The 17,767-nt window shown below is 38.8% G+C and overlaps 4 protein-coding genes across 6 annotated transcripts; 1 reads left to right on the top strand and 3 right to left on the bottom strand.

Annotated features, from left to right (window-relative positions):
• Positions 1–1,166: 1,166 nt before the first annotated feature.
• LOC126630576 (probable adenylate kinase 6, chloroplastic) lies at positions 1,167–3,719 on the bottom strand. 3 transcript variants are annotated; one of them, XR_007626042.1, is made up of 5 exons: positions 3,297–3,719; positions 3,072–3,212; positions 2,421–2,693; positions 1,773–2,053; positions 1,167–1,435 (listed from the first exon to the last, which is right to left on the bottom strand). XR_007626042.1 is itself a non-coding variant. In XM_050300703.1 (4 exons), the coding sequence occupies exons 1-4, from the start codon at positions 3,603–3,605 to the stop codon at positions 1,910–1,912; spliced, it is 867 nt and encodes a 288-aa protein (XP_050156660.1). In that variant the 5' UTR covers positions 3,606–3,719; the 3' UTR covers positions 1,550–1,909. The 3 variants fall into 3 exon arrangements, 1 of the variants encoding a protein (XP_050156660.1); XR_007626043.1 differs by having other exon boundaries at positions 1,167–1,432; XM_050300703.1 differs by lacking the exon at positions 1,167–1,435 and having other exon boundaries at positions 1,550–2,053.
• A 3,157-nt stretch (positions 3,720–6,876) lies between these two features.
• LOC126630564 (protein TONNEAU 1a-like) lies at positions 6,877–9,718 on the bottom strand. The gene is made up of 8 exons (XM_050300696.1): positions 9,445–9,718; positions 8,982–9,114; positions 8,811–8,899; positions 8,573–8,695; positions 8,015–8,148; positions 7,885–7,910; positions 7,644–7,800; positions 6,877–7,137 (listed from the first exon to the last, which is right to left on the bottom strand). Exons 1-8 carry the CDS (start codon positions 9,529–9,531, stop codon positions 7,086–7,088), a joined length of 801 nt encoding a protein of 266 aa, XP_050156653.1. The 5' UTR covers positions 9,532–9,718; the 3' UTR covers positions 6,877–7,085.
• Positions 9,719–12,118: 2,400 nt separating this feature from the next.
• Positions 12,119–15,118, top strand: LOC126630748 (leucine aminopeptidase-like). Its single transcript, XM_050300911.1, has 4 exons — positions 12,119–13,219; positions 13,647–13,880; positions 13,966–14,292; positions 14,632–15,118. The coding sequence occupies exons 1-4, from the start codon at positions 12,236–12,238 to the stop codon at positions 14,926–14,928; spliced, it is 1,842 nt and encodes a 613-aa protein (XP_050156868.1). The 5' UTR covers positions 12,119–12,235; the 3' UTR covers positions 14,929–15,118.
• A 264-nt stretch (positions 15,119–15,382) lies between these two features.
• Positions 15,383–17,439, bottom strand: LOC126630751 (serine/threonine-protein kinase ATG1t-like). The gene is made up of 8 exons (XM_050300918.1): positions 17,035–17,439; positions 16,685–16,802; positions 16,523–16,581; positions 16,302–16,366; positions 16,086–16,179; positions 15,928–16,008; positions 15,738–15,849; positions 15,383–15,611 (listed from the first exon to the last, which is right to left on the bottom strand). The coding sequence occupies exons 1-8, from the start codon at positions 17,287–17,289 to the stop codon at positions 15,556–15,558; spliced, it is 840 nt and encodes a 279-aa protein (XP_050156875.1). The 5' UTR covers positions 17,290–17,439; the 3' UTR covers positions 15,383–15,555.
• Between the last annotated feature and the right edge of the window lie 328 nt (positions 17,440–17,767).

The following is a 17,767-nucleotide window of genomic DNA, read 5'->3' as shown; positions in this document are numbered from 1 at the left end:
TAGGTCATTTAGCATAAATAACTATTATGTATTTAAATAGTACGGTCATTTAATATTACGGTCTAATAATATTCTTCTTTACTTATAAGTGAGAGTTCACATTACATTATTCATCTTTTTAAGAATTATCCTGTGGTGTTATCGATTGCAGGAGAAAACTTCTCGTCTATAAGATTGAAATGATCACTTCTAATAAAATTCAAACTCTATAATATAGGACTTAATGAATTGATATTTTGGCTTTATGATGTAATTTTCTTAGATATAAATATCACCTGAACTTTTAGCTTTTGTGCATTTTGGATTGAAACATTTTACAATTAATCATCCAAACTTTTAATTATTTGATTATTTGATACCTACATCCCTTTTCACCTAATTTCAATTAAATAATGTCACTTACTGGGTGCTTAGGCCCTTTTTAAGGGCATTCTCAGCATTATTAAGGTATTTACAAGAGCTCGTTTACCTAACCACAATCAAAATCAAAGGAATTTGATTGAGTATCAAAATTTTGATTTCCATAAAAGTCGTTTATTAAAATTTTGTAGAATTGAAATAGAAATGATACTGATTTCATAAAACTGTTTCTTCGATATGTTTTCAAATTAGGATTGACATTTCATTTACATATCTTCAAGAAATATCATAAAAGTTTTTTAATACTGATTAGAATGTTCTTAAAAACACCCACATACTTAACAATTTGCCATTATTTGCCACATACTTGAATGAAAGTGGACGCAGTGCCCAAATTGTCACACGACTTGAGATTTGGGTAGTTGATTGTACAAATTTTAGTTCACATGGGTGTTTGCACAAAAGTGTAAAGTTCCAAGGAGTTTTGTGAAATTTTTCCTCGTTAATCAATTGGCTTGACAAACAGTGTTCTAGGGTATAACTTCTTCAAACTTTGACACCATGGGTAATTTCTTGCACATATGGGCCCAGCCCAGGTCGACAAGACCCTCGCATTGTGAGGGTCGAGAGAAGAACATTTATCGTACATAATCTTATTTTTGCTTTGCAAAGAAGTTGTTTGTATGAATCAAACTCGTGACCTTTTGATCACAAAAGAGCAACATTTCCATCGCGCTAAGGCTCGCCCTTAGTGTAATTTCTTGCACACGTTTGTAGAAATTTTTTTGTAAAAACACACAAATAGATATTTTCAAGGTGCAAAGTTGTAAAGGTGCAACATTAATATACCTCAGATAGTTTACAAGTCGATCAATCTATCTTCTATTGACAAATAAAGAAACAAAACTTTAACTATCAGCATCAACCACCACCCGATTGGATTCCGAACGACGCTAACCCTCGTCCGATCCAACATTTTATTCTTTACATGGTTAGAACCCACATAATGCAACATGTCCATTCCCTTTCATCCCTCGTTCGAGGGGCGAGAGGGAACTCTAACTTTAAACCTCTTCTGACCATGAAGACAACGATATCAGTAAACCCAGTCTTTGACAGTTTAGAAGAATGTTCTCAACAAGAACCCAAGAGCAGATGCATGAAAAGGAAAAAAGATGACAAGAAAACAAACGGTAACTGTTTCATGTTTTTCTCCTCCTATTGTTTGTGTACATAATTCCATATTTACATTTGGTTAAACGATACAATTTCATTAAAACATGGCAAACTTGTGGTGCAATGAAAAATTTACTTCCCACGAAAGATAATCACTACGATCTAAAGCATCAGTCACACAAAGAACATGACTGAATATTACAAATGCTCAACTTTGCAAACGAATAATACCATACCTGCTTTTTATTGCACACCAAAGTTTTCCCCTTCAATTGCAAATTATATGCAGCTGCTTCCATGACATTGCAAAGAATGATATAGCTTACCTAATGAAAACTAACTTGTCTAGTGTATATAGTACAGGATTTACGAATCATGCTGCTGCAGACCATTTGTCTTCAGGGTCTTCCAGATTCAAAGCCCGAAGTAGCTTTGGCCAGGATTCAGGAATCCCTCCAGGAAGATCAAACTCTAACAATTTTCCCCGACTTTGGTAGAACTCCTCCACAGGTTGACTCTGCAAGAAGAAGATGATATGTGATCCACAGATTACCAACTGAACCAAAACTGAATACTATTGTTGCTATATCCAAAATTAAATGACTAATGACAAAAACAATTCTTGACTGGACAATGTCCAAATGCGAACTTTTGACAATGGCAATGAGAAGAAGGTCCACGGTCCACCTATTTTCGGATGCTGGACACTCGGCCTGTAGAATAGTTTCTGAAGTAGATATGTAGGAAGGTGGAATGCCTTATAAACTATGGGTGGCAGTGTTTCAGTCATGGTAATACATTTTTAATCTTAAACACTGATAAGTTTAATGCTTGAATACTTGACAAGAATATAAAAGAGCATTCCCAAGATGCTGAAACAATACCATATCGTTGTATATACGAAGTCGCTCCTTAACAACTTCTTCAGTGTCATCGGATCTCGTGATAAGCTTTGATGCACATTGTGGAGGGGGAAGAAGTGGAGCCATGTACATGCCAGGGTTCCCATCCTCGGCCTTAATGTCAATGGAGGCAACATTATAATTTCCTCCACAGTCACTACAAATCCTCCTTCCAAGACACTTCGCAAGCAAAGCCTCTTCACGAAGCTTTAGGTTGACAACCAAGTCAATGTCTGTCACTCCCTCCAAAATTTCCTGCAAAATAATCAAAACTTATTAGGCAAGTTATAACACAAAAGACAACCTTGTTTAAGACTTGAACCAACCAGCTGAATTCAGATTTCGCTCGAGACAAACATTAAATTCGTAAAAAGCAATAACTTTTGACACGAACAGAAGCAAGATGGAAATAGTAATATCGCTGTGCCGGAATTTGGATGGCAGTATAAACAAGCAATCATTTTTCAGACACCACAAATTTACTTTCATATTTCAACTCTACTAATCTGAACTAAATCTTCAATTCTGACTACTACATTTTGTTATCTACACCTACAAGATCAATATGTCCACATTTCAAGCAAATTCATGCTTCCCTTTTCAAAATTTTGATAAAAAGGGAGATGGTATTACCGCCTGTCGAATCGTCCTCGGAAAACCGTCAAGAATGAAGCCAGTTTCACCCTTAGCTGCACTAGCCTCAAGACGCTTGGACAACAAGTTTATTATAATCTCATCCGAAACCAATTTCCCCTGATTCACAACCTCCGCAAGCTGCAATTTCGCATAATTTTGTTAGGTTTTGAACGAATTAAATTTACAGAAATTGCAAAAACCCTAAGGGCGAATGGAAGGGACCTGAAGAGCGAAGGGGCCGGAGGCAGCCAGCTCGTCGCGGACGAGATCGCCGGTGGCGATGTGAGGGACGCCGAGGAGGTGGCAGAGGCGGGAGGCGTAGGTTCCCTTTCCAACGCCGGGGCAGCCGAGGAAGACCCACTGGACATTCCTGTCCTTGACGTCGCGATGCAGGGGAAGGGGCTTTGGGATGACGGAGGCAGACGCTTTGAGGTCAGTTTCGGAATTTAGAAAAGACGAGGAGCGGAAGCTCCGGAGCGAGAAGAAGCTTCCCGGTCGTCGTGATCTCAAAACGCGGTTCAGAACCGCCATGGGAGGGACCAAAAAGTCTTTTGAATTGCAGAGAGAGAGAGAGAGAGAGAGGGAGAGAGGGAGGAGAGAGAGGTTTACTGGTTTAGGTGGTTTGGGGAGAGGGAGCGTGGATTAATTACGTTGTGATTTTTACCTACTTTTGGCGGTTTTTGTCGCTTAGAAATGCGCCACGACACATGCAAAAAAATCTAGTGTGCTCCACGATTGCGAATGTCAAAAAAGTACGCATATGTAACATGTTCTGTTTTCTGTTGGAATTTGTCGGCAATTTTTTTTAAATAAATTATATTGAGAAGCGTTTTAATAAAGATGTCAAAATCATAAATGAAATAACATATGCATACGTACAAATGGACCAAGTATTTTCCTTAATAAACATCTAAATGTCCTTTGGGTTCTGATTTCAACTGAAATATCTTTAAATCAATTACACTTGGAAACCGACTACAATGTTACGACATATATAGTGGTACGTATGTTATGCAGGATTTAACTGTTACAAAGTCCATTAGATCCCTATGTACAAGATTTAAACCAATGATTTTATGGAACACTTTGGTATATACCATGGAAGAAAATTTGTTATACTTGTGCATATTTCTCTTTAAATACAATCTCAAAATCTCTACAAGATGCTTTCTCATACTTTTTTTTTTTTTTTTTGAACAGCTGCTTTCTCATACTTTCCACATTCAATTATAGCAAAGAAAAGACGAAAAAGCATTGACAAAGCTACACCAGCAAGTTTCTCCATTGCCCTTTAAACTCTGCTTTCTATTTTCTCTTTTTGATGTATCATGTAACTAGGTAAGCATAACTTGAGATTCGACATCATGATAAAATGCTACACTCATGATTATACCAAATTCCTGAGATTTTATATCATTCAATGTCGTGGTGAAGGACATAGCTTACGATCATCAACAAAGCGAAAATGAACATAGGATCATCATCATGACCCTTTTCCTGTTTCTTTTGTTTGTGATGTTTGAAAATTAAAATTTCACGATCCATTAAAAAAAAAAAACAGATCAAACCCAGAGTGTGTAAAACATAGTTAGCCATTGCCCTTAGCCCTTTCTTTAAGTATTTGGAGATGACTTTTTTCGTTTAAATAATTATGATATGTCATCAAAGTATTAATAAAAAATTACAAAATTATTTCCAATTACTATCACTTGGGTGATATTCACTCCTTCTTCACTTGTATGCAAGGTCTAAAATATCGATGATATCGAAAATATCGGTAGTTCAAAAACACGGAAATTTCGATGGAAATATTGGGATATTATCGATATCGATAAAAATTAAATAAAAACCACGGAAATTGTAAGAAAAACTTGGAAATTTTTATTGAAACTTTGCATGATGTTTATTTAGTCAATTATCTATTAGTTTATCACAAAAAATTAGAAGGAAATGCATTGCATGATGGATTTAACTGATTTAAGTTGATTATATAGCGAGCTGGCAAACATTGTGAGTGTAGAAAATATGTAGTAATTAATGAAAGAAGTTTAAACACACCATAATCATTTATATATAATGAATTAGTACAATATTTTACACTTTATACATTGCATGGTAAGATACATGAGTGACTTAGTACCACATAGAGTTCCTATCAAGGTCTAAAATATCGATAATATCGGAAATATCGGTAGTCCAAAAACACGAAAATTTTGACGAAAATATCGGGATAATATCGATATTTTAGACATTGCATGTACGTGAGAAATGATTTCATAAGTCATGGAAAAATAATGGGATGGAGAATCCCTCCACCCCTTTGGTATCCAAAAATATGATATTTCTATTGTTGCCATTGTACCACGGTGTTGGTTTGAACTCCGTCGACTCCCTAATCTAAAATCTAATCTGAAAAATCTATCGTTTGACAAAAAAAAAAATTGAGAGAATAGGGTAGTTGCGACACAAGGAGATAAGAGAAGAGAATTGGGGAATTTCTGTGGTGTAATCCTCACCACTTTGTGCCTTTATTTATTGAAAATATAACATACTTCTTTGTCCTATAAGGAATACAAAGTCCAACAAGAAAGATTTAGAACATAATATTAAATACAATCTACTAAGATTTAAACAATCACACTTCTAATTAAATTAAAACTGCAGTAATTTCCTACTATTTTCCCATTGTTACTAAACATGAGAAAGAACTTTTGCATTTGCTTTCCCTAGAAAAAAGACATGAAAAATAATTTATCATGAATTCCTTTTAGCGTACCAAACACAAACACAACCATAGTAAAATACATTGTTGTAAGAAAAAAAAATTACTCAATTATTTGGACCCCAACTTTCAAGATAACAGCTTTGATTACTAAAGAGAGATATATAAGAGTATTCCCAGTGAGGGGCTCTATATGGAGCTGAAAAAAAGGTGGATATAGCCTATTTTAGAGCTCCGAATAATCTTTAGAGTTTTATAAAAAAATCTCTCCGAATGATGAGCTATTTCTTTCGGACTCTATATAAAGCTATATATTATGTAGTCATTTGATTATGCATATTATTTTTTTGTGTTAACTTTTGTTAAGTTGATTTTTATACGTGTTATCTTAAATTTCTTTTTACGAACCTTTCAACCTAAAAATGTTCAAATTATGATAAAGTTAGATTTCATTACTTATGAATCATTTGTTAGATTAGATTATCTTATCTCAATCTCATCCGTTGAAAAATACAACCCCCCACTCCGCCCTCTGAATAATTTGATTTTCAAGTACAACACATCAATTTACCTAGCACCTATTGGTAAATTTGTATCATATAATTTTGAAAAAAAAAATTATTTGAAAATTTCACCCACAAATGCCTATGAACGTTAAATCAATTTGAAATTTTAATTCTTATGGAATTTAAAACAATCATTAATAAGCCAAATTGTAAGAAAAATAAGTAAGAAAAAAGAATTAAAAAATAATAAAAAGAGAGTATAAATGTATTTGCAAGTGAAGAGAGAATGATAGAATTTTGCTCACATGGTTGCTACTTATTTCGTGAGACCCACTATTTTTTGGGGCTAGATGTAGCCCGATTTTATGCTACCCAAGAAAGGAAGTTGTTAGCTCCAGTGATAGATCTAGTCTCATTTTCCGGCTCATTGGGGATGAAATTTTTTACTAAGGCTGGAAATGTGGTAGTCTCATGGAGGATAAAGCCCCCTTCATTGAGTTTGGCTCCAGCTGATCACAGAATAAGCCCCTCAATGGCTCAACCTTAAGAATTGCATGAAATTTCATACCCTTCATTATAATGAAAACTGCAAGCACGAAGCAGTTACTAATTTATATTTCAAGAAATGGTGAAAATGGAATTACAATCAATCAAAAAGCACTCGAACAAAGCACTAAATCAAATCAGAATAGGGTATAATCTTACATAACATGCCTATCATTTGCGGGTGAAATACACAAAATCAAATACACGTGCAGTTATACAAAGGTTGTCATCGTGCAGCTACATCTGGTCAGCCCTGCCGTCATCCTCACTAATTCCATCTCCTGCGTGCCTGTAGCCAGATCAAGCAAACGAAGCTAAGAGAACAATGCACAAGAAGTGTGATTCCTAACTCTTTTGAATACAAATGCTACTCGATGATGACTTAAAACGAACCTTAAATCACAAGGTTTCAAAATTTCACATCCTTCATTTATACATGACACCGGGAAGGAGGGGGGCGGGGGCGGGGGCGGGGGCGGGGGCGGGGGGGGGGGAGGGTGGGTCAGCATGTCATTCACTGGTAAATTCTGTGCATTTACTGGCTGGTCAAAACAATATGATCTCATGGAAAATGCAACCATTTATACTTACATTTGGATTAAACCACCTAAGAAACAGAACACATGGCAAATAGCCCTATTTTGATTTTCAACACCATTGAAAATCCATCTCTCTACCATTTCTCATCACTCTTCAGCTTCTTTGGAAAGAAAGCTTTATACTAGTCTTGTTTTTTGTTATGGTCAACTAGTCTTAGTTTAACGTGGATATAACACAAAGGGGCTGAGAACATACCGCCAAGATGTTGTTAGATTGCGAGCTTTTCTATCCAACTGGAGGTTTTCCATTGCACTTGAAGCTCGAATGACATCCTCTGGACTTTCATCACTGTCGTATCTATAGCTGTAGTCATCTTTCCTGTAGCCAGACATGGAGGACCCACCTCTTCGATCTGAATATGCTACAATGTATCAGATAAAGAGAAACAAAAGGAATCATGTAAAGGGAAGACACAATAAATAGCCTTGTCACTCACCAGATGACTGGGAAGATGCACCAGGCCTAGCATAAGCACACCAACAAACTAATATCAATTAAGAGCTGAAGGACAAAATAAAAGGGGAAAATCAAACACGTAATATTGGGGCAGTAAGGTAGATCAGCACCTTCCTAGTGGAGGTAGCCCACCAGCAACAGATGACGAAGAAGGTCTTCTCATATTGCGAGAATCTAAATTGGACAGGGATTCTGTTTCTGAAGTCGTTAGCCTCCTTCCGGTACCCCTTGATTGAGATAGATTCTGTAGTAAAACAATCTAGTGGTAAGCAATCCACCAAAGGAATAATTACAAACAAAACAAAAGCTAAAGAAATTTGTATTTTTCCTTCATTATCAATCCAGCATCCCCTTTCTCTTATAGCCAGAGAACTTTTTCCCTAGGTCAGTTGAACCTCTAAATTGTATATTAATCCCATCCTATAACTGACCAATAGGTTTAAAGAAAAAGAGGAAAAGTGCCCACACCTAACCAGAGAACATATCATGCAATCTTAATTAATCTGTACTACGTCCAGAAAACTAAGCCTTAATTACATGATAAGACATAACAATTGGTGTAAATGTACCTTGAAGCCAATAAAATATTGCCATGAAAAACAAGTCCTAATGCAGATTCTGAAATGAACTTGAAAATTTTGTGTTTTAACTCGAAAATAATACCAAACCTCAAATTTCAAAAATCCTTCAAGCACATCCAAAAGCAAAGGACCACTATCTCCATTTCGGTTAAGATCATATCCATTCTTGCTACTAAAGTCCTTCAACTCAGCTTTCCAAGAATCCTTTTGCTGCAATTCAGCAAAACATAAATGCAACATCCATTAGCATAAGATGGCCAACACATTAGTTCAAAACTTACTGAAAACACCCGACACTTTCTGCACTAAAAGTTTACATGATTACCAAATTACACTCAGGCTGATAAACTTTTAGCGTGTGGTTTAGTTGCGCCCAGTCTAAGTACTCGCATATCAGTGCCGTAAGCAACCTTCCTATAACAAGCATGTCAAAGTGAAATTTAACTGATGAGCAAAAGGTTTTAAACAAGCATAAGCATTGAGTTAGTAGACGAACCCGAAGGAGAAGCGTGGAGCTGTTTAGCGCGATCGTTGCAGCTACCAAGCAATGCTGGAGGCAAGCCTTCGTCTTTCTCGATGACCTTGTCCTCCTCCTCAATTGCCTCAAACACACTTGCTCTCAACTCAGCCTACCAAAACAAAACTGTTGAATTAATCATAAAAACAACCCAAAAACCAGAATAACAAGTTCGATTATTCACAAATCACTGCCTAATTATGCATCGCATTTCTCAAAATCCGAGGCTTCGAATTACAGATAAGCAAATAAAAAGCAGACAAGCTTTGAAATTGCAAAACCCTAGCCGAAGTCAACAAAGCTGGGGGAAATTTACGCAAAGAACCCGAGGAAAAACCTCGTTTTTGGGGTAAAATCAGCTGCGCAATCACAGAAAGGAGATCTAGATGACGAACGTTAAGATAAAGGGGGGAATGGGCAAAAAGGGAATTTGAAATTGTACCCGGATCTTGGCGAGTACGCCCTTCTTCTCGAGGGTCCGAGTGACGAGAGTCTTGAGGTCCATCATCTCCCTCGTGTAGTCGTCCATCTTGTTCTTCTGCTTTTTTAGGGTTTCAGAGCGAAAGGGTTTTGATTGGGAGAGAAGGGGGGGGGGGGGGGGTGGGGGGAGAGAAAGCTCGCTTTCTCTGCGTTTGAATTTCTCAGCTTCCTTCGATGCCTTGTTCCATGGAGAGAGAGAGAGAGAGTGGGGAAAGTTGCTCTCGGAATGATGGGTGTGGGGGTGAAGGTGGGCTCCACTGCAGGCCTGCAGTTACCCGGTAATATTATCTGGGCTGGCTCTGTGAAGTTGGATCGTGAAGTTTTGGGCCGTTAAATAATTAAGCCTGGGAGTTCTTTTGTGTAATCGTATATGTTTTGCTTATTGTGTGTTTGGTTGCAATTAGGCATGTTGACTTAATGTTTGTTTGGATGTGTTCTCAAAATAACTGAAAGCGTTTTTAGTTGAAATGTTTTTGGAATCAATTTTTAGTAAAAATGCAAGTTTGCTATAAAAAGCACATAACTAGTGCTTCTTGCAGAAAACAATTTAAATGATTTTGGAACAAAAAAATATTTTCTCTAAAAGCGCTTTTAGCCATTTTAAAAGCACATCCAAATGAGTTTTTACTAATGTGATTATATAAGGTATGAGTATCATTCTTAATCCTGAGCATGCAGACCTTATTTGTTTCATCACGTACTGTATGCGTTGATGCAATTTGTACTATACGATCTAAGTGCATTCTTGGCTGATGAGTAATTATTTTCCCTAATCATTAATATACAATGGTGGGAAGAAATTTGCTGATACGCATACCATTGTTTCTTTCGCAATTTACTTAATTAAATCATTGTATCTTACTACACAATTACACGTGTAACAATAAACGCTTTGAGTGATTATTTAGAGCAACTCCGCCCTACTAAATAGCTTGGACAATAATTACATTTGCTCAATAGCCAGACTATTGAGCAAAGACAATTATTGTCTTAGTGATTAGTAACTGTCGAGTGTATCTCCCCTCCTAAATAGCTTGGACAATAATTACATTTGCTCAATAGCCTGAGCAATAATTACCTTAAAGGGTAGAGTTGCTCTTAAAACCTGTCACATGTGGATGAGGTCTATGCACTCCAATTCTTCCTACAATCCACGAATATTGTAACTATCAAGAGAATTTCCAAAGAATATACTCAAATTATTGGAAAAAAGAAGAAGTTATATGATACATAGATGTTATCTATTAATAATAAAAAAAGGACTCAACTTGATACTTGATACACTTTTCGAAAAAGTTTTACAAAACTTAATTTTTTAGGCCTACTCATCCTTGTTTTTCGCCCCTCCAGGATTTTAGTGGCAGAGGTTTCGTGACAATGAAGATTGCTGGTAAAAGTTGTCATGTAGGAGACTTCTCGTTTTGGTATAAATGTGCTTACTCTTTTTTTACTGCAATCTATGCTCTAGCATCACTTGTGTGACATGAGTTCAATCCTGCTTACACGTGCACTCTAGATTAGTCACTTTTAGGTTTTAATTTATTCACATTTTCCACATCACTGCACTTTAAGGCTTCGTCACATTCCAGGTGTCGCCCCACACATCACGATTTAGGTGTCTAAGTGGACATTCCGGGTCATGGTGTGTCAAAAAGTGGTGGTGTAATGAAGAGAGTTAGAATGACGGTGAATTGAAGAATCAAATGAAAAGAGCTGAGAAGAATGCGAAAACAATGAAACAAAGTATGTAGTTGTTATCCTAAAAGAAAGCAGGATGTCATAATTATGTTATGTAAATTAAGTAGAAGCCTTGGTAAACATTGTCCAAAATGAACATGAAAAGACTTGGGAAACTTATACAGCTCGTAACAATCATAACGTTAGTATATGACATATAAATCAATAATCCAACTCTTGCATAGACCGATTCATGCCTTAGTTAGAGGATCCTAAACTTCAAAATTAACGTTTATCCAATAAAAGAGCTTGTTTTTCTCTATGAGAGCGTCTTAGGATTTTTGCCATAGCGGAATGAAGGAAAAAAATTATGTGATGGTTAGGGTTTCATTATTGGGTATGAGTTTATAAATAAATCTTATTTTTCTTGTTAATTTTATTTTGTACTTGATGATAATTATGTAAGAAGTTAATAAAGATAGTAAAAAGAGGTTAGATGGATAATACAAAATTTCAATTAAATATCCCTAAATTTATTAAAAAAATTAAAATATCTAAGAATCTCAATCAAATAAGAGGTGTGCTATCTACCTACCCATTTTTACTTCTGACACGCCTCTTATTAATTTCTATTCATTGATTTTCTTCAATTCATCCGATCTGATGGTCGAAAACTAAAAAGATGTGGAAGAAGTAAAAAGGATGTGTGAATATCACACCCATTAAATAAATGGAACTTTAACGAAAAGCTCCAAGTACTGTGTACTTTAATGAAAAACCATATTTTTACACTAAAAAGTCAATCATAGTACGATTCACTTTATCCTTTATCGTTAAAACTCAAAATTTTCAAACTCTTTTCATTAATTTACCTTTAAATAAATCTCCCTAAAATAATGGAAAAACCACAAACGTTTAGCATATATACCCGCGGCTGATTCTGCCACCAAAAAGTTCAAGGTAAAGGAAAAAAAAAATCAGAAAATTGAAGAAAAATAGTTATTGCTCTCTCTCTCTCTCTCTCTCTAAATTCAGCATTTGTCCGTTTCCACGCCCTAAACCCAAAACATTACTCAATGGCGCCCATCGACCCTCACTCGTTCACTGATTCGACTCACCCACTCGCCACCCACATTTCCCTCTCCTTCTTCTTCGACTTCCCCTCCTCCACCATCCACGCCTCCGCCCTCCTCACCCTCCCCGCTCCGTACTCCGGCCCACTTTCCCTCGACGTCCGTGCCCTCACCATCCACTCCGTCATCGACCCCCAAAACCCCTCCGATCCTATCTCTTACGTCATCTCCCCTCCTGACCCAGTCAAGGGCTGCCACCTCTCCTTCACCCTCTCCAACGCCTTCTCCGTCTTGATCCTCTACTCCACCTCCCCCTCCTCCTCCGCCCTCCAGTGGCTCTCCCCTCCCCAGACCTTCAACAAACGGCTGCCGTTTGTCTACACCCAATGCCAGGCCATCCACGCGCGCTCGGTCTTCCCCTGCCAGGACACTCCCGCTGCGCGTGTGCTCTACGCGGCCAAGCTCAATGTCCCCCGCCAGCTCTCAGCCGTCATGTCCGCGCGTCACGTGGACCGCCGCGACCCAATCCCCGGTGAGGGGTCGGCGCTGATCTCTGGCGACGCCTTATGGTGCGCCGACGACAGGGTCGTCGAGGAGTTCGTGATGGAGCAGCCAATCCCGCCGTACCTCTTCGCGTTCGCCGTCGGTGAGCTAGGTTACCGGGAGGTGGGCCCGAGAACTAGGGTTTACTCTGAGGCGGTGCCGGCGGTGCTTGAATCGGCGGCGACGGAGTTTGCGAGCACCGAGGACATGATCAGGCAAGGGGAGGCCTTGTTTGGGCCGTACGAGTGGGAAAGGTTCGATCTCTTGGTGCTGCCGCCGAGCTTTCCGTACGGTGGAATGGAGAATCCGAGAATGACGTTCTTGACGCCGACGGTGCTCAAGGGCGACTCCAGCGGCGCGCAGGTGGTGGCGCACGAACTGGCTCATAGCTGGACTGGGAACTTGATCACCAACAAGACTAATGAGCATTTTTGGTTGAATGAGGTACCAAAATTTACATTCATACATTCGTTTGGTGGCATTAACTTTTCAGTTCCTGATTATCAATTGGTTCAGATTCTTGGTTTTTTGGTCGAAAATTTCAATAGATAGATGCTGTTTGTTTTTGCCCATTTGATTGGTGCTAAGTTCAAAATTGATCAATTTTGTAATCTTGAGATGCTTGTTTTCTTCATTTGACGTAATACTATCTGCCTACAGTGCATTTGAGGCCAGTTTTTAGTTTTGTCTTGTTAAAACCTCAATGTGTGAATCCTTGACGGAGTAATGCCGTATAGGGTTAGGAGAATGTGAAGAATGAATGTCTTACTGATTACGAGCTTCCGGTTGTAGTTGATTATGTTGATCTATGTTATGCGCATACTGTTCTTGGAAACGAGATCAGGGTGTTAATCTTTACTTATTGCTACAGGGTTTCACGACGTATGCTGAGAGGAGAATTGTTGAGGCTGTGCAAGGTGAGGACAGAGCTGCATTGAACATTGGAATTGGCTGGCGGGGTTTGAATAAGGAAATGGAGAGGTTCAAGGATAACTTGGAGGTCACAAAGCTGAAAACCAACCAGGAAGGAGTTGATCCAGATGATGTGTATTCTGAAGTTCCATATGAAAAGGGTTTCCAGTTTCTGTGGCGCATTGAACGTCAGGTATGTTGAAATCGTAACATCTTTTGTTTCTTGGTATTGACCTGTAAAGACGATCTGATTGGCACTTGATTTTTAAAATATAAAGGTTGGAAGGCCTGCATTTGATGAGTTTCTGAAGAAATACATTGCCACCTTCAAGTTCCAATCAATTGATACCGATACATTTCTCGACTTTCTGAAAGCAAACCTACCTGGAATAGAGAAAGAGGTTGACTTAGTGTTGTGGACTGAGGGCACTGGTATCCCTCCTGATGCGTATGAACCGGTTTCTAACATATATGCAAAGATTGTGTCCATGGCAAATGAATTTAAGTTTGGTAGGATGCCAGGGGCGGATGAAGTTGCTGACTGGAGAGGGCAGGAGTGGGAACTCTACTTGGAGAACCTCCCCAAGTCTATTGAACCTTCACAGGTACTGTTGTGTTTCTTCTCTTCTAAGATTTTCATATTACCATGATTTTATAGCGGCCTTCAACACACTTTTTGTAGTTAATTTCTTAGTTTGTTTAAGCTCTGCAATGCTGTGGCAATTCCTAGGTAATCATACTGAGCTTAGTAAGTTTCGCGTTTTCGTGTTCTTTCTATATTTGAAAAGTTAAATTTATGTACAGATCTTCTTGTTTTCTCAGAACCGAAGATGTTATAATTGTCAATTATTAGAACTTATTTCTGAGTCAGCTTCAGTTCCCATTTTACCGTCGAATCTCACCAAACTTTTTATGTTGTCTCATCATGATTTATGTATTTGCAGATTGTAGAGTTGAACTCGCGCTTCAGGCTGTCAGAATCGAGAGATTATGACGTGAAGGTGACATTTCTCCTGCTGGCCATTGCTTCCAAGTGCAAAGACTACTTCGGCGAGGTGGAAAGAACTTTGAAGGAAGTTGGGAGGAAGAAGTACCTTGTCCCCCTCTACAGTGCTCTTGTGGAAGGCAATGGAAAGGAAGAAGAGAAGATTTTGGCGAAACAGGTGTTTGCAGCCGCTCGCGAGACTTATCACCCTATAGCTCAGAGCGTTATCGAGACAATTTTTAACAAGCATTGCTGAAATGCTGTGAGAATGTAGATTACACATGAACACAAAATTCGGAAGCTAATCCTTGATGCCGTTATTGGCTATATGCTAATCTCTGAGATCTGTAGGCTAGACCTGATTTCGTTGAACACACGCATCCTTCTTGATGCTTTTGCTGATATGAATGATCTCGTAAATAAGAAGTAGCTCCTTTTATATCGCATTTGCTGATGCCTGATGATATTCTATAGGTCGTACCTAGTGCACAAGGCTCCCGCTTTACGCAGGGTCTGGGAGAGGTGAATGTCGGCTAGCCTTACCTCCATTTATGGAGAGGCTGCTCCCAAGTCTCAAACCCGAGACCTATGTATGCATAAATTCGAAAACACACAGGAACACTACGCCTGCAAACACAATTTTACTTGATGCATAACAGGAACGAGAAGAACACTTGCAACTTCTACGCTCATAGTTACAACCAAAACAATTACCTTAAACAGCGAAATTGCACAACGGAGCTTGGAATCTTGACATTTCAGTTCAACACCTCTTCTAACGCAATTTATCGGTTTGGGAATCATACACAACAGTAAAATCACTTTATGTACAGAGTGCTACAACATTTGTGTTCCTGTAAATGTTTTCGCATCTCGATTCTTCTCAAAAACCTTGAAAAAACCTGTGCGAATAGAATTCACTGAAGGACAGGCGCTTAACTGCAACAGCGCATCAAATACATCAGAGAATAGCTAAACATAATGCATAGCCAGTTTGGAACACATACAGAGTCAGGATGCGATCTAGAAAGGACGTATGAAACTGAGGAAGGTAAAACGCCAAACCTGGATTTCGAGACAACAGTTTTGAACACATATCGACGGAGTCAGGATGCAGTCTAGAAAGGATGACTTGGTCAAAAGGAAGGTATGTGGATGACTTGATGGTCTTAAGCACCTGGAAAGTAAAATTTATCAACGATCTGGGCAAGTGTGACTAAAGGGACCTTTTACAATGAAAAGCAGAAGTTAGTACCTGAACATTAGTCCTACCAGGGAAAGGAGGGCGACCATTGAGAAGCTCGAAAAGAATTACACCAACACTCCACATGTCAACCTATGAACTGAACCCGTCAATTTTGACTCATCGTGATTGAAAGGGGAAAATGGCACCAGTTATAGACAAGACCGCACCTTCCCGTCATATCTTTCAAACTGAAGAACTTCAGGCGCCATGTACAATGGGGATCCACAAACTGTCTCGGCATAATCACCTGGATGTAAACTTCTGTACAATGTAGAAAAGAAAAGGTAATAAGGGATGAAACTACCACAGTTGGTTGCTTTTGAATCATACTAAACGGGTTAGCGGATGAATTTCCACATAAGGATCTCTCTGCTAGAGTTTACCTCGAGAGACCGAAATCAGCTACCTTTAGCACCACATCATCTTGAGTGCCAGAGAGTAGAATGTTCTAGTACAACAAAATCACAATGTAGGCAATTTTTGAACAAACCAATTCAATACTACAGATTTGGATGCGAGCGAAAAAATCAACAGAATCGAGTTCAAAAAATACGAATATGAAACTGCATTTTGTTCCCATCTTTCAGTAGACTCTTGTTTTTACCTCTGGTTTCAAGTCTCTATGAATGATGTGGTGCGAATGTAGTATTTCCAACGCCGCCCCTGCAAGCATAACAAGAAATTGATTAGATTTTCAGACCAGAGAATCGAAGCGCTGTGGATTCCCATTACAAATTCACAGGGAACAATACGAATAAGAAGCTACCGAGCTGCTGCATAAATCTCTTGGCAATATGTTCTTCAACTCTTCCGTGACGCCGAATATACGCAGCCAAATTTCCCCCATCACAGAGTTCCAACACCATGAATACACAACCTTCATCCTGCAATAAAGACATAAGCTCAACTTCGTGCAACCAAATTAAACAGTACTTGTAAGTTGCGGTTAACTGCACTTGCAGACAAATTAACGTATCCACAACCAAACCGACCGCATATTGACAAGTGTATGTTCGCAATATCAATAATATCAACAATATCGACAACATATTTATTTGATAGCATTTCCGCGTCAGAATCAGTGCAGTTAACCGCGACGCAGAAAAACTTGAAAACCTGGAAAGAATTGAGGAGGCGGATGATGTTGGGGTGGTTAACGGAGGACAGGAAATTGATCTCGCAATCCAAGCAATTCTTGAGGTGGCGGTTGAGGCGCGAGAGGTGGACCTGCTTGAGAGCCACCACCTGGCCGCTTTGGCGGTGCACGGCTTTTGACACGGTGGAGAAAGAGCCTCGTCCCACCTCTGAAATAACAATGTAGTCTCCTTCTCCTTCTTCAGCTGTCTTGAGTCCCTTGCTTTCAGGTTCCATGGATTCTTCGAACTGAGCTCTCAAGTAACAATTGACAACATGTTATTGCGGTTTTTCGTTTGGGTGGGGGCTGGTCGAAGGTTCCGGACCTTCTGGTGCTTAAATTGTATTAGGAGCAGGAGGGGTGAAAAATGGAATTGGATCCTCTCCTGACGAAAGGTTCGGGATGCTTCTGACCCAATAAGACGGACCATTGAATTTTGATCCAACAACTACAAACATGGGATCAAAATCCAACGGTCTATCTTAGTGGGTTAAGAGGATCCCGAGCCTTTGCTCAAGAGAGGATCCAATTCCGTGAAAAATAACCTACAAGACATTTTGGTGTTTACGTAAGCAAAAAATTGGCCGACTGAGTGGTATGTTAGAAAAGGAAGATCATTTTCTTGGAGATTCCGTGATCGTGACCGTTCATCGTATATCGTGTGGTCAGAAATTATTTTAAATTTAAAATATAAAATTAAATATAAATAGTACT

The sequence above is a fragment of the Malus sylvestris genome, chromosome 7, assembly GCF_916048215.2.
Source record: "Malus sylvestris chromosome 7, drMalSylv7.2, whole genome shotgun sequence".
In the NCBI taxonomy this organism is placed as follows: Eukaryota; Viridiplantae; Streptophyta; class Magnoliopsida; order Rosales; family Rosaceae; genus Malus; species Malus sylvestris.
The sequence above is the reverse complement of the archived record's forward strand: the minus strand, read 5'-3'. Positions and strand labels throughout refer to the sequence as shown.